The sequence below is a fragment of the Marmota monax genome, unplaced genomic scaffold (assembly GCF_021218885.2).
Source record: "Marmota monax isolate L192 unplaced genomic scaffold, Marmota_monax_Labrador192_F-V1.1 WCK01_AAM20220418_F8-fsc00080, whole genome shotgun sequence".
Classification (NCBI taxonomy): domain Eukaryota; kingdom Metazoa; phylum Chordata; class Mammalia; order Rodentia; family Sciuridae; genus Marmota; species Marmota monax.
Window position 1 is genome coordinate 8547247 of NW_026694750.1, and position 20505 is coordinate 8567751.

At 58.9% G+C, this 20505-nt stretch overlaps 2 protein-coding genes across 5 annotated transcripts in view; both read right to left on the reverse strand.

Annotated features, from left to right (window-relative positions):
- The window catches only part of Agrn (agrin), a 31535-nt gene extending 20197 nt beyond the window's left edge, over positions 1-11338 (reverse strand). For all 4 annotated transcript variants that reach the window (XM_046424649.2, XM_058572635.1, XM_046424648.2 and 1 more), the window contains exons 1-2: positions 11076-11338; positions 8818-9079 (exon numbers count right to left, since the gene is read on the reverse strand). In XM_046424649.2, the coding sequence (XP_046280605.1) occupies positions 8818-9079; positions 11076-11282 (469 nt within the window). In that variant the 5' untranslated portion in view covers positions 11283-11338. The remainder of the gene's footprint in view (positions 1-8817; positions 9080-11075) is intronic.
- A 1911-nt stretch (positions 11339-13249) lies between these two features.
- Isg15 (ISG15 ubiquitin like modifier) lies at positions 13250-14220 on the reverse strand. The gene is made up of 2 exons (XM_046424733.2): positions 14078-14220; positions 13250-13784 (listed from the first exon to the last, which is right to left on the reverse strand). Exons 1-2 carry the CDS (start codon positions 14078-14080, stop codon positions 13311-13313), a joined length of 477 nt encoding a protein of 158 aa, XP_046280689.1. The 5' UTR covers positions 14081-14220; the 3' UTR covers positions 13250-13310.
- Between the last annotated feature and the right edge of the window lie 6285 nt (positions 14221-20505).

Sequence of the window (20505 nt, forward strand, 5' to 3'; positions counted from 1 at the left end):
CAGAGGATGGGCGGATGAGGGCCGACGCGAGTCACAAAAGAGATGGAGGGGCAGCGCTGATGTGGGGGTTAGGGCATCGACAGGGGCAGGATGGTGCTAAAAAGGGGACCGGGGCCTAGGGAGGGGTTGGCCAGGGGCAGGAGGTAGGGGCTGAGGCCAGGGGAGGGGCCAAAGGAGAGGCTGAAAAAGAACTGAGGCGGGCCAGGTGCTGGCGTGGTGGCTGGAGAGGAGGCTGGTGCTGGCCCGCGGATGGGGAGCGAGAAAGATAAGAACCGGAACCTCACTGGGGCAAGGGTGATAGGAGCTGGGGCTGAGTCGCAGGCAGAGGCTGGGCTGGTGCCCGGCGGGGCGGGGCAGTAAGGTTTAACATACCTATAGGGGGCTTGGCCCTGCACATGCGACCCGGTTCTAGGGTTCTGGGATTCGTCTGTGTGTGCCTGCAAATATGTCTGTTCTGATGTCTCCACCCTGATGTGTGTGGGCAAGGGTCCCCAGGTAGGGTGCAAGGTGGAAGGAGGGTTGGTGTAAAGTGACGTGTCCAGAATTTGCTTTGCCCACTTCTCCCCTAGGAATTGGCAGCAAACACCTCAAATCATCAGTGCAACCTTAACTCCCTTCAGTGCAAAGAGAAAAAAATGCAAATGAGCCCCAAGCAAATAAGCCGTATGCAAAAAGCAGTTGTGGTCCCACGGGCCTAGAGCGCCCCCCAGCGGCCTCCCTTGGAATTCCGAGCCGGAGAGGAGGGCAGCCAGTCTGGAATCCCCGATCCAGAGTAGGGCATCTACACACGGGCCCCGACTTCTGCCCCCTCCAAACTTGGGGGCACCATGGGTTGGAGAGGTCCCATAGCCTGGATCCCCAAGCCATCCTGACTAGCCACATGGGTCCTCCTGAGGCCAAGGTGACCACCTCCATGGCTAACACCTTCACTATCCTGGACAGGTCTCTGAGCACCCATGCCCCCACCCTTCACTGGTCCCGCTCACACCCCACCACACAAGCTTCCATGAGTGCCATGTCCTTTCAGCACTAGCATTCTCCTCCTCTAGGCCAGGTTGTGCACCCTGCCAGAACCTGGTGCTCACTCCCCCTAGCACCACCTAGGCATACCCACATGCTCGGCTGTCAGCTCTATATGCCCTCAGTAGGTCTTCCTTCCAGCCCCACTTCTGCTGCCACAGTTACCAGTGCCACCTGGTGGTCACTGGAGCTCATGTCAGTCCACCTGGGGAAGAAAGCACTGACCACACCCACCTCCCCGTAGTCCCTGGTCTGTCTGTGGGGCTTTTTCTGCCCAGTCCTTGAATGAGTCCTTCCCAGGCCCAGAAATGGCCCCACCCCCACATGGCCTCCATCCCACAGGTAGCCTGCTGGAGCCCCCAACCTGCCGACTGCCTCCTGGCACGCGCACTCCACCCTGTCCACCCTGTCCCTCTGCTCCTACTCCTTCCACTGCCACATCACCCCTGCCCATCACCTGTGTTAGGGACCTTCCCATCTCTTGTGGCCCTGAAACCCATTGTTCTAATGAAACTTGGCAAGAAGTCCCAGTCCCTGGCCACCTTCACTTCTCCTCTGGGGAGCTCCTGCCCCAAACACCTCTGGACCCCTGACACTGTCCATGACACACTAGAAAGTGTCCAGGCGGTGCTGGCAACTTCCTGCCCAGGGCAGGGTCTGACTCCTAGAGCCAGAAAGCCGATGGGAGACTGGGTGTGGGGCACCCAGAGTGGCCCATGCAGGCTTTCCCATTGCCTCTCACCGCTGGGCTGCAGAGAGCCTCCCGAAAAGTGCCAGGGGCCAAGCCTCAGGAAACACTGAGAATGTTCTAGGGATGCTCTGCAGGAAGCAGCCAGGAATAGGGTAGAGGGGCTGGGGGCAGGGGTGTCTGAGTGGTAGTGGGAGCCCCTGGCAAAGGCTGGCTCCCCCAGAGACCCTGGGATCTGATACTGAAGGGGTGCCAACAGGCTGGCCTGGATGCTCACGTGGGAGCCCGAAATGGCCCAAGCCAACACTGGGAATGGGGCTTAGGGTCCTTTGGTATCAGCCAATAGGAAAGGGAACAAGGTTGGCAGCCCAGCCCCACTAAGCCCCTGTCAGTGTCTTCACCCCCAGCAGGGGCGGGATGTCTTGAGAGACAAAGAGCCATTGAGGCTCCCGGCCCGAGGGGGAGGGGAGCTCAGGCTACTAAAGCTATTTTGGGATCTTCAGACAAAATCATTCAGCCTGGAGCAGCCCACGCAGGCCCATGCCCTAGGAATGAACAGGATACTGAGCCAGGAAACAGCCCCCCGCAGCACCAGCAATCCCACACACTGGCATTCCTCTGGGGCGTGCAGGAACTCCCACCCTCCAAGTCTGCAGCATTGGGGTCACACGCCCCCACCGGCCTGCACACACTAACACCCGCCCCATACAGGCTGTGTACACACTTAAGATCTGGCTGGGAACTTCCAGGTACTTCTATGGGCCTGGAAAGGGTAGAAAGTCCAGCCCATAGGCAACCGGCTGGCCCATTCTCATGCAGATGATCCCCCTTCCGCTCTGGAGGGGGTGGGGCTCCCTTGGAAAGGATGGGATGGGGTGGGGTGGGATGGCTGGGAGCCCAAGGGACCTAACTGCGGGGCTGTCAGACGGTAGCATGCGGCACATAGGCACACACTATCTCCATTACAGGGGCCTCCCCCTTGCCATCTGCAGACGCACCTGCACCGTCTGACCTCAGACGGAGGGCGAGGCCTTCTGCTTCTTTGCCCAGAGGTGCCCTGCTCAGAGGGGAGCCTCTATCTGTCGGCCTGGCTCCCCACCACACCACTTGCAGCCTCGTCATGCAGTTTCAAGCTGTGCCACATCCTCCCTGTCCCTCTCAGAAGACATTGGGAGCTTCACAGCAGGATGTCCCTGCTGGGCCTAGGCCAGCCACCAAGGGCTGGCCTTCTGTGGTTCCTCTTGCCAACTTCAGGTGAGGCCAGGAGGTGTCTGGGTCAAGCCTGTGCCCTTCACCTGTCCCCAAACAGGTATTCACCACCCTGAACAGCCTGCTATTCAGGGTGGTAAGTGAAAATTAAGGGACAGAGGCACAGAAGGCTAGCACACAGAATAGCGACACTCCAGAAGCCTGCAGTTCTTGACCCCACCCCTTACTTCTCAGCTGGCCCCACCCTATCACAAAGGAGCCCTAACCAGCCAGTCTGCGTCCCGGGCAGGGCTCAGTGTCCCAGGCACAGCCTCAGGGAGGCTATGTTGTAGCAGTTTCTAACAGCCCAGACAGTAGTGTGGCCTCTGGGGTGACATCTGCATACAGCCCAGGGACAGAAAGAGGGCTTTTCCACAGATTCAGAGGAAGAGCCCCAGACAGAGGCAACTGCCCAGGCCCAGGATGGGAACTAGCTCAAGAAGCTGCAGGAGAGCAGGAGGCCAGTGTGGTGAAGCCTGGGGAACAGGGAGAGTGGGAGGGCAACAGGCACTGGCCGACAGCTTCTCAGGGCAGGTCTGCCACAGCCACCAGGGGGTGCCAGGTGAGCAAGTTCTATAAAATATGCCCTTCCTCTCCCGGCAGCTCCAAACCCACTCAGCCAGGCCCTGTCCATCTTCAGGAGGAAAGAGACTGTGTGGAGACAGGTGGAACCCAGATGTGGGTCAATGCCTCTGAGAGTCCAGCTGTCCTGAGCTGGGCAAGAGGCACCAGACACAGGGGAGGTGGGCATCATAGGGCTGGTACCACTCCATGGCCAAGGGCTGAGTTTTAGGGAGCTTCCTGGAGGTGCTGGTCAGCTGGGCACTGGGATGTCCAGGGAAGGGAGAGGTACAAAGGACCAAAGGTGCAGGAAGGAGAGGGCAGAGGCAGACCCTAGAGGGGAGAGCTTTGGCGGAGGCTGTCAGGGAGGAGCTTCCTCATGAAGGAGTGCAGGATCAGCAGAGGAGGTCGGTCAGGTGAAAAGGAGGAGGGTCAGCTTGTTCTCCCAGCCAGGGGGTCCTGGAAGCATGGCTGGCTTTCTGTCCTCTCTCCTCCCCATGCTGATGGCACCTTTCTCCCACCCTCTTCCAAGGCACAGGGTACAGTTTCTGTTCCCTGCTTTCCCTGAGTGTCAGTGCTCACTCTCCCCAGAATGCACTGGGACCTCACATCTGTGAGCATGATGCCCCACAGGCCAGGCTGCTTCTCCAGGGGCCCAGCGTGTGTGGCCAAGGGGAGGGCAGGGAGGGTTCAGTTAGGTCAACCTCAGGCCTAACTGCCCTGCACCCTGTCTGGCTGTGTGGGGAGGGGAAGTGTCTGCATCAGCCTCAGGGTCAGGCAGGCCCTGAGGGACTATCCTCACTGCAGCCCCACCAAGCATGCCCTTCATCTCACCACCTCAGCTACTCCCATGGGCAGAGCCCACAGGAGAAGGTGCTGGGCTCCTGGCAGGCACCAGGCCCAGCTGGACAGGGCAAGGGGACAGACTGGACAATAAGCAGCAAGCAGAGGTGATACATGTGCATGAAGGCAGAGGCCTCTCAGACACAGGCAGAGGGCGCCCACTGCCAAGACTTGAGCGTCCTCCTCCCAGGCTGAGCCCAGGGACACTAGCTTCTCAGGTGCAGATCTGGGAGGGAGTCCGATCCCGGGCCTCTGGAGATGGGTTCCACCTATCTCCACTGTGATAGAGCATCAGGAACCACCACTGCCAGCCAGGCCCACAGAAAGTACAGAATGACTGCACACAGCTTGGCCCCAGGCACACACAAGCACAGCTGGAAACAGCCTGTCTCCCACGCTTCCACTCCACGGAGTGGGGGTGTGTGCAGGGAAGCCCGGGAGAGGCCATCTCCCCTTTCCCAGGTCCAGCTGTTAGCAGCCCCTGCAGGGGGCCTTCCTCAGAGGAAGTTCTCAGGATCTGAACTGGAGGGAGGGGGCCCTTCACTGGGGAGGGTCCCTCTCCACTGGAGGCTTCAAGGAGACCTTCCCCAGCCTGGGGCCCAGCAGCAGAACATACAGGGGGCAGAGGCCTCTTCCCAGAGGTAACTATCCCTGGGAGGATCAAGTCTGCTAGACAAGGCTACCATGGTGACTGCAGCAACCCCCAGCCCAGCAAGGCCTCGAAGCTGGGGAGCCCCATAGGGAAGAGCTGACAGAGGCGGGAGGGCAGCTCCCACCCCATCCAGCCCCCCCCCCAGCTCTGCTGTGAACAGCTGGCCTGGGTCCCTCAGTGGAGACAGTGGAAGCTGCCCCCCACCCCCTGCAGTCGTGATGGGGGTAGGCTTTGATCTTCTAGGTGTGGGGGATCCGCCCTTCTGAAAGGAGCAGAACAGCCAGGTGGGAAGAGGCAGGGAGCCGGCAGGAGCAGCCTTCGGCTGGGCCCCTGGCCCTTCAGTGTGGGAACAGCCCCATTTTGACCTCCAGTCTCTCCACCTCAGCCTCTGGGGCTGGGAAGTTGGCCTCTGTCCTGAGTAGGTGGCCTCTAACCTTGAATGCAGCCCCCTGTGAAGTTTCCCACCCACAGGGGTGCTGTGAAGGTGCAGGCAGGCCCCAACAGAACGGACTCCCTCTAGCACCCACTGGGGCAGCCCAGGAGAGGGAGGGAGGCTGGCTTCAAAGCAGACTTTTCCATTTCCAGTGGGGGGTGGGGGGACGGAAGGGGGGGCTCTTCTCTGGGTGGGGATTAGGGGAATGGGGTGGGTCTGGAAAAAGCCAAGAGCTGTTTCCAGTCCTGCCCTCCTTTGCCTGTGTAAGGCAGATCACCCCACAGAATCCAGGGCATTCCCCACCCATCCCAGAACTGCCCCAGAAACCCAGGGAAGCCAAAGACAAGACAGACCCACTCAGGTGCACCAGCAGCACCAGCAGCACCAGCACCCGGGTGGGAAGGAGACAGCCCCTCCCCCAGCCACACAGGCAGGTTGCCTGTGGCAGGCCGTCTCAGGTGCCAGCAGCCTCCAGCCTGGACCTGCCTGGGGGAGGGGCCTTGAGGGCACTAGGTGTGGCCAAGGGGTAGGCTGAGAACCTGGCGTCTAGAAGAGGGAAGCAGGGACAGGGAGAAGCTACCTCCCATCTGCAGAGGAATGTGGGACAGCTGGGGGGTGGGTACAGAGATGGAGTACACAGCAGAGGGCGTCCTGGGCAGTCCAGAAGCCTCCCCACAGCCCAAGAGATCAGGAGATCGGAGAAAGGAACCTGGCCTGGGGGGTCAGGATGCCCCCACCCACTGCCCTGGGACTGTCCTCCTGAGGGCCCTGGACAGTTGGCCTGGCAGGAAGGGCTTGACCAGAACACTGCTGGCTAGGCCAGACCTGGGAGCCTGGCTGCCAGGACCCCCAGCTTCAGGGCTGGGCGGAGCCAAGCTGGACAGGTGCCAGGCTCACTCCACCCTGGCCCCCGGCCCTGTCCCTGTGCCAGGCCCCGGCAGGGGCAGACAACACTTCCTTTCTCTGCTACTGGCTTGGAGTGGGGAGGGAAGGGCCTCAGGCTGCCCTGCCAGCCCCCAGTCAGGCCTGTGTCCCTCTTGGGGCTTTGAGGCTTTGCGAAGCACCAGGATGGCCTTCCTGAGGTGGAGAGGGAGATGATGGGAGTGTGGGACAATGTCCAGACTGGCACAAGGTGGCAGAGGGCTGCCCTGAGCAGGCTCCCAAATGGCAGTGGGCATGGGAGAGAGGCTAAGCCAGGCCACTTTCCCCAGCAAAGCAGGGGGTGGGGTTGCCTTCTGGAAGGAGCAGGAGGGGCCCCCAAAGGTGGTACAGGGGGAGGGGCACATACCTGTCTCAGTTATGCCAGGAATGTGGCTCCCCAGGCAAAGGAGGGAGGAGGAGACTTCCTAGGGGGCCGGAGCTGGGGGAGGGGCTGACTGGACAGGGCCAGGAAGTTCCAGCTGGCCCAGGGGAGAAACTGAGGAAAGAAGTCTCTAGAAGGGGGAAAGGTGTATGTCCCTGCAGCAGGACCCCTCAGGGCAGTGTCTAGGGGGGGGGAGGGGCATGTTCCCAGACTGGATTCCCACACAGAGGGCCCTGTAGGTCTTGGGTGACCACTGAAGACCAGATCACCTGTGCCCTGTTGGGGTGGGGCAGTGTGGGGAAGGGTCCACTACGTTGTAGCCTTGTCTGTCCACCATCACTAGGACTGGGGAGGGGGCTGATGTGCTCATCTTCAGAACAGAAGACGGACCCAGCTTGGGAGGACTGGGCAAGAGATGTCCCTTCAGCCTGGTCCCTCAGGCCTCAGGGGGGCCTGGAAAAGGCAGAGCCCTGTCTCACCCTGCGTCACTGATGCACGTCCCTGTCCTAGCAGCCACGGAACCCTGGTCTGCTTCCAAAGTAGAGATTCCTGTCACTCAACCCTGCTCAAGGTCTCTGGGCTCCCCAAAACCTTACCGCGGAACCCAGATTCCTCATTCTGCCCCTCTTCCTGGGGCTCCCCTGTGTCCCCTTGGCCTGCCTGGAAGCCCCACCTGGCTTTCAGGTCCTAACTGCTCCCCGAGCCACATGGCTCACAACAGGTCAAGCCACACCACCTGGGGCCTCCTTGGGAACTCTCCTCCCCAGCTGTCCCTCTGCTCAGCCCGGTGATTCCTGACACCAGGGCAAAGTAGGCTTTAGAAGCTGAACCTGTTGGGCCCAGGACACCCTTCCTCTGTGTGACCTCTGACTCCTTATCAGGCCTCAGTTACTGAGTCACAGACCCTCAGGAGGGACCCACCCCTCATCGAGTTAATGATTTTCCCTCTTGATCTTTCAGGGATGAGCATGGACAGCACCCAGACCCTCCTTTTCCAGGCCTTCCTCCGTCCTACTCATCCCCCCAGGCCTCCATGCCATGCCCAGCCCACAGCTTCCAGGGCAGGACCAGGACTGGTCTTTGCCCAGTGGGATGGCCTGGCTAGACTCCCAGGGCTAAGCCTTTGCTGAGCAGGGACCCATCCAGGGGACCTGGAGGTAGCCCAGGAGCAGCTGACCACAGCTGGGGGACAGACCACAAGGCTGCCCATTCTGGGCTATGTCCCTCCTCCTTCACAGTGCCCCCAGCAAGACAACACAGGGGGCGTGGGGAAGGGTCCCAGAGATCCCCCTCAGGAGCTGCATCAAAGCAGAAAGGCAGACAATAGTTAGGACTTCCCCACTGGCCAACAGAGCACCTCAAATAAGTGGAAGTCATGACCCCTGCCACTGCCCTGAGGAGGAAGTTTCTCTCCGTCCCCCACCCCACATCCCATTCCAGATAGCCATAAGGGAACAGACAGGAAGTGGAGGCGACAGACTCTTACATTCTCCCACCACATTCCCTGGCCTCTCATGTGACAGGTCACTTCCCAGAGGCACTAACCTGTCTAGTCCCCGGAAGCACTCATCCCACACAGCAGCTCTTCCCAGAAACCCTGGGCCTCTGGACACACAGGATAGGCCCCCAACCTCCAACCCCTAAGCCTGGCCACCAGGGCTTTGCTCAAATGTGTGCACCCAGTCTAGGCAGACATGGGGCTTCTGCCAGAGCACGACAGCTGGTGTCCGTCCATTCACCTGGCCCCAGCTCCTCCCCTGGGAAAGAGCCCTCCAAGGGGGAAGGGGCGAGGAAGCAGAGGAAGCCAGTCCCTTTGTAGGGCTTGCTTCTGTTCCTTGGGCTCTGATGGCTGGATGACTGGAAATGCGGCCAGGGAGCAGCAAAGTAGGAACGAGGTGGGAACACAGCCAGACAGCAAGACAGTATGTGTTCCAGCTGCAAGTAAACCCCTCTTCACTCTCCCTGGGCCCAACGCTCTGCCACTCACCTCCAAGCCCACCTTTCACACATACCTGGCAGCCCTCTGCCCACCCCACTGGATCCCTGCACGCACCCCCCCCCCCACGCACCTTCTACACAAAACTCCACCTCCTCCAGGTTGCGAAGGGTGATCCGCATGAGGCTAGAGTTGAGCATCAGCTCATTCTTATGGGCTGGCCACAGGTAGGGGGGTGCTGGGTTCACAAAGAAGATCCTGGTGTCCCCGGTAGACACCTGGTTGTCACAGATGAGGGGGTCTCCGAAGCCACCAATGACTACCTTGTTGCCACCATCCAGAAGGCTCTCCTGGGACACCACATCTTTGCCCTTCAAGTACCGCCAGACTCGAACCTGGGTAGACACAGGGGCAGGTGTTAATGGTCCTCTTCCTCCTGGGGGAAGGATACCAGACAATGGCCTGGGCCCTTCCGGCTCTGACCTCAGCTGCTCAGGTCGAATGCCCACAGTAGACACCAGGCCTGGGCAGAGATCTCTGGACTGCCCCTGGGCAGGGGCTGCAGGTAAATATACACAGTGCTGGGGTGGTGCTGCCCCCCATGTCACGTGAGGACATGGGACCTCTTCATGTGATAAGATGTCTCATGAACACAGGCCCACCCCAGGAATTAGCTCCTATTCCAGGTCTAACCAAGATCAGCACCCCAACTCCAAAATGTCCACCTCAGCTCAAGCTGGATTTGGGGAGGGGCCCACCTGGTCTGGAGTGCCTGCCTCCTCCACCCTTCCTTTTTCTCCCCCCCCCCCCACCTACCACCACTTGCTCACACTCTGGGCAAAGCCAGGACTGGGACACAGGGATGGAGGGGGGTTTGGGGGCAAGCGGCCAGCCAGGATCTTCACACCCCTGTGGGTGGGCTGACACCTTCCTTCCAGGAAATGAAGGCCCCCTCCTCCAGTTCCAGCGTCAGGGCAGCCAAGGTAGCCAGGAGCCACAAAGTCAAGTTCGGGCAGCTTTAGGCAGCCCCACCCTACACCTCTCCTCCTGGGACCCTGAGGGCATCTACTCTGACACTATGGCAGGAGGGACAGCTACAGCCCCCACCCAAGACAGCCCAGATAACAGGTCCACAGATCCTTTTACTCCCTGCGAATGGAGTTCTGGGAAGAGGCCCCTTCTTCAAGAGCTGTTGGGGGCCAGGGCTCTTGGAATGGGAGTGAAAGACAATGGGACGCCTTTCCACCTGCCAGCTCAGAACTGCAGAGTCTGCAGGGACCCCTCCATCAGCTGGTCCAGCCTCATCTAACCTCCACACATCCCGCAGGCTCCAGAGGAGGGAACCCAGGCAGGAGAGGGCCTGTTGGCTTTGAGCGCCTCCCCCAACCCCAGCCACACCCAGGAGCAGGGGAGGAAGTCGGGAAAATCCTGCAGGGGCTTGGCAAAGTGCCCAGCGGTGAGGGGAGGGGCTCGGTGGGGGGGGACCCCAGCTGTAGCCCGCACAGACCACTCTGAAACCAGCCGCAACCCTCCCCAGCTCCATGGAACGAGAATGATCCATTTCTGGTCCAGTGAGGTAGTCTGGGGGGCCGGAGGGAGGACCAACCTTGGGTCCCCAGGGCCCTCCCTGGAAGATTGTGGAGGAAACCCCCCATACCTCCTCCAGGAGCTCCCAGATCCCGCTGAAGGAGAAGTGGGACCAGATCCCCCTCCCTCTGGCCAGGGATAGAGCACCTGCCCCTGCTCCCCTTCCCCCACTGGGCCCAGGCACGCGAGGTTCGGCAGCGGCCCCGCCCACTCCCTGCCCCAGCCCCCCACAACCGTGGCCGCAGCACCCCTCAGCAGTCTCCCTACGACAGGAAATTAGGCTGTGCCCCTCTTTCTCCCGGCACCCCCTTTAGCACTGGTATATCCGCCTCTGAGAAGGGGGAAACAGCACTGATCACAGGTAGAGCTCCCGTGCACACCCCAGGCAAAGAGCGTCACCTCCCCGACCCTACCCCTTTTCTTTGGCTGGTGGGGAGGGGGCGCGGCAGCCCCCACCCTCCCTGGGGGGAGGTGCACTTGTTTTCGATAAGGGAAAGGGCTTTGGGCGGAGGGGAAGCCAACACCCGGTGGCCCGGCCTGGGCACCACGGGCGGTACCGCAGCAACACCGCAGGAACTTTCCCGGTCGCTCCAGAGTTTTCCGGGACCAGGCGCCCCACCCGGAGGCTTGGCGGTCGCCAAGGGAGCGCGAGCGGGGGCTGCGGAGCGTCCGGGATCATTCCCACGGCCTGGGATAGGGGTCCCAGCAGCGCGGCCGGCCAGCGAGGGGAGGGCCTTGGGGCGGCATCGCGGGGAAGAGGCCCCGGCCCGGGCCTCCCGGGGCTGGGGTCCCGGCGGGGCCCACCTTGCAAGAGTACGTGTGCTGCACCGGGTCCACGTTGAGGATCTCCTCCACCGTGCCGGTGAGCACCACGTTCGCCTCCTCCTCGCGCCGCTCCAGCGCGCGCTCCGGGCACGTCCCGCCGGCGATGGGCAGGGTGTGCGCGGCCACCACCAAGAGCAGCAGCAGTGGCCGCATCGGAGCCGGGCCGGACGGCCGCAGGCTGGCCATGGCGCAGCCGAGGACGGCGGAAGGCGGCCGGGAGAGCGCGCGGGCCGGGCCGCGCCGGGGACCGGACTGGACAGGACGGGACGCAGCCCCGGGAGGCGGCTGGAGCGCGGGCGGCGCGGGGGCGGGGCGGGGGCGGGGCCGGGCAGCGCTGCCCCTCCCCCACGGGGGCCCGCCCCGCCCGCCCGGCGCCCTGCGACCCGCGCCGGCCGCGAACAAAGCACCGGGACAGCGGCGCCGGGCGGAGGCCGGGGGTGGGGGCGCTACGTCGCGCCGGGTGGCGGTGAGACCGTCCGGGGACATAGGCAGGCCGGGGGCGGGGCGGGGCAGGGCGGGCCCAGGGCTTTCTGCTGTGCTTCACCCCTGCGGACGCCCCTCCCCCGCCTGCGCGGACGTCCCCCCCAGGAAATGCGGCTGAAGTCGGGTTAATGCATAATCTAGAGGCGACGTGACTGGACTTCCAAGGGGTTCGCGGAGACGACAGGGCCGAAAGAGAGGCTGCTGGAGTCCGGACCCGCGGCCCCTCGGCCCTCTGGCCTGCCCCTCCCCCGGCGGGGGAGTGGTCCCTCCAGCTGGGGTCCGCGCCCGAGCTTTCGGGGTCCAGACTCTTGCTCACTAGGGCGCGGGGGCGTCCCCAGCAGGCCGTGCCCCCCAACGGCGGACCGGTGCGGGCGGTGACTGACGGGAGCGGCGCGCAGACCCGCCCACCTCCCGCCCGGGCATCGCGGCCTGGCCGCGAGGGAGCAGGGCGCCCCCTGCTGTCCATCGGCTGGTGGTCCCGTCTGGGCGCCAGACACACCCCCTCGCCGCTCCAGGCCGCTCTCTCCAGCTTATCCTGGGTAGGTGAGGCTCAGAGAGTCCAAGCTAGAGCCCGGCCGAGCTGAAGATGGAGGGAAAGGACACCGTTCTGTCCTCTTAGAGCTGGATCTGCCGTGTGCGAGGCACAGGTTTCTGAGCCAGAGGCATTGAGTGGTGGGTGGTAGACACTCCCCCAGAGGAGGACCCCAGCCCACTTTGGCCCTGGTGGGGGATTCCGGGAGAAAGTGACTCCAAGGATCTGTACTTACACTTGCTCTGTTGCAGCATGGCAAAAGGGGGACCTGGGCGGTCTTAGATCTGCATCCCAGGCACCCCAAAGTGGTCTTCTGGGCCTCCAGCCAGATCATCCTGAGGCATTTGAAAGCTAAGGTCCAAGTGCCCCCAAGGTAGTGGTCCAGGGACCAGAGAGGTGCACATTCTTCCCACCGTACCCGGATCCCAGGTGCCCGGCCTGGCTCCTGTGGAACTCACTGGGTTAATTGGTACAGGAGAAAAAGACTGAAAGAAGCATTTCCAGAAGAAGGGAGTGAATTGGCCCATCCGGGAAGGTCTGGGACATGCTCTCCTGGTGGACAGGGTGAACCACCAATTCCCGTCCTGCTGCACTTGGCCTCTTCATTAGGCTCTGGAGGATACACATGCCCCCTTCATCTGTCCCCACCTTACTGCAGGCAGGACAAAGCAGGTTGCAGCCCCCAGTGTTGTGCAAGAGGCTCCCTCGCCCTCCCACCCACAGGTCTAAGGACCCACCCTCACTGCTTCCAGGGCTTTGGGAGGGGCTGATCCCAGGGAGCCACACACTGTGGCCTGTGGAACCTGGCCTGGCCTGACCTGTTCCTCCCTAATTCTGCCCACCCAAATGTGAAAGTGGAGCCATTGTGAGTCTGTGGCTCAGCCTGGCCAGGCAGCCCCAGCAAATGTGTCTCTTTATCATTCTTTAGATATGACCCCTTGACCCCAAGAGGTGTGGAAGTATGTCTCCCTTCAATTTCTGGGAGAAGAGTCACAGTGGAGACCACTAGGCTCTGTGACACCTGGTCCCTTGACTTCTAGCCCGGGCCTGTCGCCCAGGCCTGGTTCTCTCTCAAACCTCGTCCCTCCTAATTCATCAGCAGAGAGAGGGGGAGATCAGGCAGACAGACAGAAGGCAGTTTGTCCTTTACATCATCTTTATTCCTAGCACTTGATCCTGGTTGGGGCTCCTCTCTTCTTCTAGGCCCCGCCCCCGCGCAGGCGCAGGTTCAGAAACACAGTGCTCTGAGGGGTGAGTCCATACTCCCCCAGCAGCTGCGAATCTTCCATGGGCCTCCCCTCGAAGCTCAGCCAGAACAGATCTTCCTGGATGTGCTCCTGCTGGCAAACCTGCCCCTTGAGCTCCGCCACCTTCTGCGTCAGCCTGATGCTGTAGGGTCTGGTGCGGCCCTTGTCGTTCCTCACCAGGATGCTCAGGGGGCTGTCACAGTTCTGCACCATCAGCAGGACTGTGCTGCCAGAGGCCAAGCCCTGGCTGATGAGAGGGACCCTGTCCTGCAGCACGGAGCCACTGGGCAGGGCCAAGTGCTGCTGGAAGGCAGGCACGCCAGTCTTCTGGAAAATCTGCTGCTTCAGTTCCGACAGCATTGTGGAGTCACTCAGGGACACCTGGTGCTCCTCGCCCCCCAGCATCTTCACCTTCAGGTTCCAGCCCTGCGGGCATCACGGAGGTTGGGCTCCCACACTGGCCACAGATCCTGGGTGCTGTTCTCTGCTGGCTGCCTCCTCCACCCACTAGGCTCAGGAAGGCCAGTCTCCCACAGCCTCCACGTTCCTCCCATCACCCTCTGTGTCCCCCTGTGGGCCCATCCCCTCTCCTCACACTTGGGAACCCGGCCAAGCTCAGGGCTTGGCAGTGGGTGCTCTGCTGCTGGGAGACCCCAGCAAGGGGAGGGAGGAAAGTGGGCTGGAGTAGCCCAGCTGACCCACTGTGCCATCTGCCTCACCATGTCCGTAGTCTCCAGTGCTTGGTCCACCTCAAGTGCTCAGGAGTTGGCTTCCTCTCCCCTCTAGCTGCTCCACGGTCCATTTATGAGTCTAAGCTACACACGTCAGAGGGCGGTGCCTCCCACAGCCCACACCAGTGGCTGGTAGCCTTCAGTTTCGGTTTCCTTTTCCCAGTGCGTGCCCCAGCGTGAGTGAAGAAACAAGACAGAATGACAGAATGACAGGGAGATACTCTGGAGGGCCTGGCTCTCAACGGGACCTGAGGGCCAGGACCCCGTCCCTGCCTCCCAAGGCTCCACCAGGATGTGCATTCAGAAGCTCGTAAATGTCCAGCACTCAGTCTGCCTACAAGATGCACAAGAGTCATAGTAACATGAACTAATGACTGATAACTTTCACTTTCCATTTACCAGTTTACAAATTAGTTAGCTTGGAAATTTTCACCATGATTAATCTGGAAAAAAATCATAAGATAGGGAAAATCCAAATTACCCAGAGATAACCATTGGTTTAGGACAATATTTGTTCAGATTATTTCTTAGTGAAAGAAATGTATCTTGGGGCTGGGGATGTGGCTCATGCGGTAGCGCGCTCGCCTGGCGTGCGTGCGGCCTGGGTTCGATCCTCAGCACCACATACAAACAAAGATGTTGTGTCCGCCGAAAACTGAAAAATGAATATTAAAAATTAAAAAAAAGAAATGTATCTTATTTTGTACAAAAATAAATTCGCGGACACTATCAAAAAAGTTAAAAGACAAAAAAAAAAAAAAAGAAAAGAAAAGAAAGTTAAAAGACAACCCATAGTCTGGGATGAAATGTTTCAAATCATTTATCTAAGAGTCCACTATCCAGGATATATAAAGAGCTCTTACAGCTGGGTGTAGTGGTACACAGCTATAATCCCAGTGGCTTAGGAGGCTGAGGCAGGAGGATCACGAGTTCAAAACCAATCTCAGCAATTTAGCAAGGCACTAAGCAACTCAACGAGACCTTGTCTCTAAAGAAAATATTAAAAAGGGCTGGGTGGGCATAGTGGCACAGGCCTGTAATCCCAGTGGCTTGGGAGGCTGAGGCAGGAGGATTGCAAGTTCAAAGGTAGCCTCACCAAAAGCAAAGCCATAAGCAACTCAGTGAGAATTTGTCTCTCTATAAACTACAAAATAGAGCTGAAAGGCTGGGGATGTGGCTTAAGTGGTAGTGCGCTCGCCTGGCATACGTGGGGCGCTGGGTTCGATCCTCAGCACCACAGAAAAGTAAAATAGAGATGTTGTGTGCACCGAGAACTAAAAAATGAATATTAAAAAAATTATCTCTCTTTCTCTCTATTTAAAAAAATATAGAGCTGAAGATGTGGCTCAGTGGTTAAGCACCTCTGAGTTCAATCCCTGGTACCCCCCCACCAACAAAAAGTGTTCCTACCATGAGGTAGCCTTGATATTGGGACCTACTTATACATAATTTAACTTTATTCAATGACTATGCAAAGAGTAATTAACTCCATTTTATATATAAATAAACTGAGTCTTTTAAAAAATTTTTATAGTTGTAGATGAACAGCATGCCTTTATTTAATTTATTTTTTTTAATGTGGTGCTGAGGATAGAACCCAGTGCCTCACACATGCTAGGCAAATGCTCTGCCCCTGAGCCACAGCCCCAGCCCTAAATTGAGTCTTATTAGGGGGATATGGCTCAGTGGTTAAGTGCCACTGGGTTCAATTCCTGGTAAAACAAACAAACAAACAAAAACAACTCTTACCACACACCAGCAGGACAAACAGCTCAACTCAATCTCCAAGCCAGCAAAAAGGGCTGGTGTGTAGCTCAGTGGCAGAATGCTCACCGAGTCTACATAAGGCCCTGGGCTCCATCCCCAGTAACACACATACACAAACACGTGTGCACACATACTCACTCATTAATTTTTAGGGAAATGCAAACCACAACCAGTCTGAGCCAGACATGGTGGTGTGCTGGCACCCACCTGTAATCCTAGCTACTCAGGAGGCTAAAGCAGGAGGATTGCAAGTTAGAGGCCAGCATGGAAATTTAGCAAGACCTGTATTAAAATAAAGAGGGGATGTGGGGATATGGCTCAATGGTACAGTGAGCCTGTTACTATCCTGCACCAGCAGGACACCAATAACAGAAGCAGTGATGAGCATTGACAAGCACCTGGAGAACCAGGAGCCCTGGCACTGCTGCTCAGGGTGTGAAAGCCGCAGTGGAGAACAGGCCGGTTGTCCTTCAAAATGTCAGACAATTATCATATAACCCAGCAATTCCATTCCTGAGTATATATCCAAAAGAATTGAACACCAGCATTTTTTACAATTGGTAACAGGTAGAAACAACTCAAATGTCCATCAACAGATAAATGGGCAAGGAAAATGTGGTGTGTGCACACACATGGAGTATTACTCGGCCAGGACAAGGAAGCAGCTTCTGTCACACCACACCACAGTCCTGAATGAAACAAGCCAGACACAAACAGCCACCTGCTGTGAGACTAAGGATATCAAAAGTCCAGAACAAGGCTGCTAGGGTTTGGATCTGGAATGGCCGCACATTGACAGCTCAGTCCCCAGCCCATGTCACTACTGGGAGGTGGTAGAATCTTTAGGAGTTGGGCCCTGGTGGGAGGAAGTAGGAGACAGGGCTGCTTTGGAAGGGCCCTGGTACCCTGGCCCCTCCTCTCTCTGCTTCTGCACTACCACGAGGTGAGCAGCTCTCCCCCATGCCTGCCACGATGTGCTTCCTCAAAGGCTGCAGAGCCCAGGGACCATGGACTGAAACCTCTGAACCCTGAGCCAAAATAAACCTGTCTTCCTTTTAAGTTGACTGGGTCAGGTATTTTGTCACAGTGTTGCAAAGCTGAGGACCACAGGGGGGTCCATAGAGCAGTGGTTTACCCCCCAGTTACTTCTCCTGTACTTCTGCCTGTGCCTATGGCCTTCAGCAGCCCTGCAATTCACTTCTCTGTGGCTTGAGCCTCTCCTCCCTCTACAGCCTGCTCACTGCTGTGCCTGCCCCTAGCCATGCAGAGGACACTGTGTGAAGGAGTGGAATCCCTAATACATCTAATTACATCTAATATATCTATCTTTGTTAACCTATACACATGTGCTGGATCTTATGTTCTCAAGATCATTCTGATTTTTGCTCAGTGTGAGCGCAAGCACCATCCCGACTGTCTGCCTGAAAGCATAAACCTAAATATTTTATTGACCATCAATCAGCATTCAGAACCCCCAGGCTCATCTGGTCTGACATGGTGTTCCTGTCATGGCAATGGAGAGCCCTGACAATGTGGCAAGTACTGTCTGCACAGCAGGCACCAGGAGTCTGCTTTGGCTTCTTCCTCTACCTAGTCCTAGCTGGTTCATGCCCATTAAAGAACATTCCTATCTGAGATGTCGATGTGCCTCTGGCGGGTGAGCCTCACCAGGGCTGGCTTGGGTCCTGATGCACAGACTGTGTCCCTGGACTCCAGGGGGGACAGAGCCTTCCTCATGACAGTGCCCGGACCTGGCCTCGCTGAGAGTCTAGAAGCACAAGGGACAGATTCTCCCATCCAATGCAAGTCTGCCGGCGTCAGATCCAGACCCCTCTCCCTGTCTCCCTAGGGGCTGCTCACCACCCGAGGCCACCATTCTGGATGACACCTGGCTGACTCAAGACACCTGACCCTGTGTCCCTTGGTGGCCTTTGGTCACAGCTCAAAGGTCACTCCATGTCTCTGGGCAGATGGGCTGGGCCTTCCCCACAGGCCTCCTGAGGCAGGGGCTACAGGTAGGCTATGGCTGCAGGACTGGAGCACAGAGCTTTCTTTTTAGCCAGTGGACAATGACCAGGGAATGTGTCAGCCAAGACCTGGGCGGGGCTCCCAGGCCGGGCTGATTAAACAGCAGCCAGGAGCTCACCAGACCCTTCACCAGGACCAGGAGGACTGAGCGGTTGCAGCCAGACCAGAGCCCTCCTTCCTCACTGCCCCCTGGGCTGGCACAGCCCCTCCCAGAGGCAGCCCTAGCAAGGGGCCTCTTGGGAGAGCAGGATGTAGTACAGGGCAAGAAAGAGATCTCTTTTAACACCGTGCAGCAGCCCAGTGGACCCTTCAGAACCACCTGGATTCTGGTTCTTATTAAAACGGACCTGGGCTGGGGACAGGGCACTCAGGACAGGGTGGTGCTATCTGTAGAGAAACCTGGAGGAGGAGACAGGTCTGTGAGCAGGGCTGTTGTTCTAATCTGCGAAAAGCCGTTGGCAGGAGCAGGCACGGGGCGGGTCAAACCCACCCGTCCCGTGACGGAGGAGGAGAAGGAGCTGCGGGTCTGATGGGAGCAGGGGCCCGCAGTGTATGCCATGACATGAGGTCAGCTGTCTTCCCAATCCAGACCCAGGTACAGACCCAGGACCGTGGGGACGGCCACAGGCAGTCGAGAATCGGGCTAAGGCCAAACCAGGCCCCCTCAAGTTCCTGCCACAGAATGACCTGTCTGGCCTCTGGCTCTCAGCTACCCAACCGACAGGGGAGTGCTAAGGTGGGGAGGCTACCAGGACAGATTAGCCACCCCCCCCCCCCGGGGGTCAGAGCGCTCTCTAGGAGAGAGAGGCCCCTGCGGCACCTGCCCAGGAAACAGTGCCAGTGAAGCCCACAGTCCACAGGTAGAGTAGCTTCGTTCCAGACCCGGAGGTCGGGGCAAGGCCTCCTTGCCTGTCCCCAACGGCCTTGGAGGTGGCTTCACCGATGCTGCGTGCCATGGAGTAGCCTCTTCCCCCACACTGTGAGTGGTTGTGGGAACCACGCACAGAGGTTCTGTCCCAGGGAAAGGCTGGTCTTGCTACCCTGAAACGCCGGAGCAGTCCCACTCCTGCAGCCCTGCCTGCTTGGGCCTGTAAAGAGGATCCTCAGGGGCTCCCATCTGCTGGTTTCCTGGTCTATGAGCAAGACAGACAATGGACATGTGCTCACACTACTTGAAAGTCTTGCTTTGACCTTGAAAATCATATTTGACATCAAATGGCTGCCTGAGTGTTGATGGGTACTGTCACCACCCAGAGTTGAGGAAAGGTGGTGTCACCGGGCAGAAAGGCATTGAGAATGTGTCCACCACTCACACATACAGCAAAGGTGGGTTTGGCAGAGGCATAAGTGGCACAAGGAGGGCACACCTGCCTCAACTACAAAGGATCAGCCCAAGGACTTTGAAGAGGCTTTGAAGAGTGGACCAGGAGCAGGGTTGACCAGGACTAGCGTAACGCCTGGGCAAATTAGGGCCACCTGAGGCACAGCTGTGGGGGTGACCAAGGCCAGGGTGATACACAGCACCTCTCTTGCCACATGCAGCTGCAGCAAAGCATGAGGGAAAGACACGGCTCAGCACTTTGAGGGTCCCACCCTCGAATCTGGTCTGACCTCCTTTGACTGGTGGAATGTGCTGGAAGTTTTGCTATTGGATTTGGAACCCAGGCCTCCACTTGACCCTCCTGGATGTTGGTTGAGCCTCCCTGAGAAGGCAGGGTAGGCTGGGCAGGATTCCAGGCAGCTGGTAGAGAGCCTAGCATCAGTGATGTAGCCCTGAGCATCCGGCACAGTGCCCTCTCAGTCCAGTTGACCCTCAGCCAACAGCAACTTCATGAGCGAGGCCTCGGGCAGCCTGGGCTCCCTCAGAGCCTCCAGGTGAGAGGAAGATGGCAGGTGGTTGTTAAACCATGTGACACTTAGTCTTAAGGCAGGTGGCGTTGAGTGTGGTGGAGCAGACGGGCAGCGCAGCAGCCGCCACAGGGCTGCAGACAAGTGCCCTTGACAAGAGAGGAGAGGGTGCCCAGCGTGAGGATACTGCACTGGGGCCTCTGCTAGGACCTCACCTCTCAGGGCTAAAGGAGAGGGAGGCGGCTGCCAGGCTGGAGGTAGTTGGGGACCCCAACCCTAAGGCTGGAGTGGACCTTGGCCAGCATAAGGCAAGCGAGGAGGGCACCGAGCCAGGAGGGAGGGAAGGTCATTGTGAAGAGTGTGGAGTCCCCGAGGACTGTGGCAGCATGGCTGGGAGAGTGGCGGGAGCCAGGAGTAGTATCTAGGAAAGGGCAGCATGGCGCAGGGTCAGCACTGGGCCCCTTCCACACAGGTCTTGTCAGGAAGTGGCAATGGGGGGGAGCCTGCCCGCTCCAGGCGCCACAGCCCAGCGAGAGTGGGGAAGCTGCACCGTGGAGAGAAGGCTCTGCCAGGCTCCGAGCCCCCCGCAGCGTGACAACAGCAGTCCCCAGGCTGTGCCCACCCTGAGTACTCCGTGTCATGAAGCAGTGATTGCCATAGGCTGCTCTGTTTTGAGTACAAGGACTGAGGCGCATGACTCCACACCTTGTTTCTACAAGTAAACAGCCACCATCTGCCTGGCACAGCCATAAGGCTCAAAATAATAAATAAAT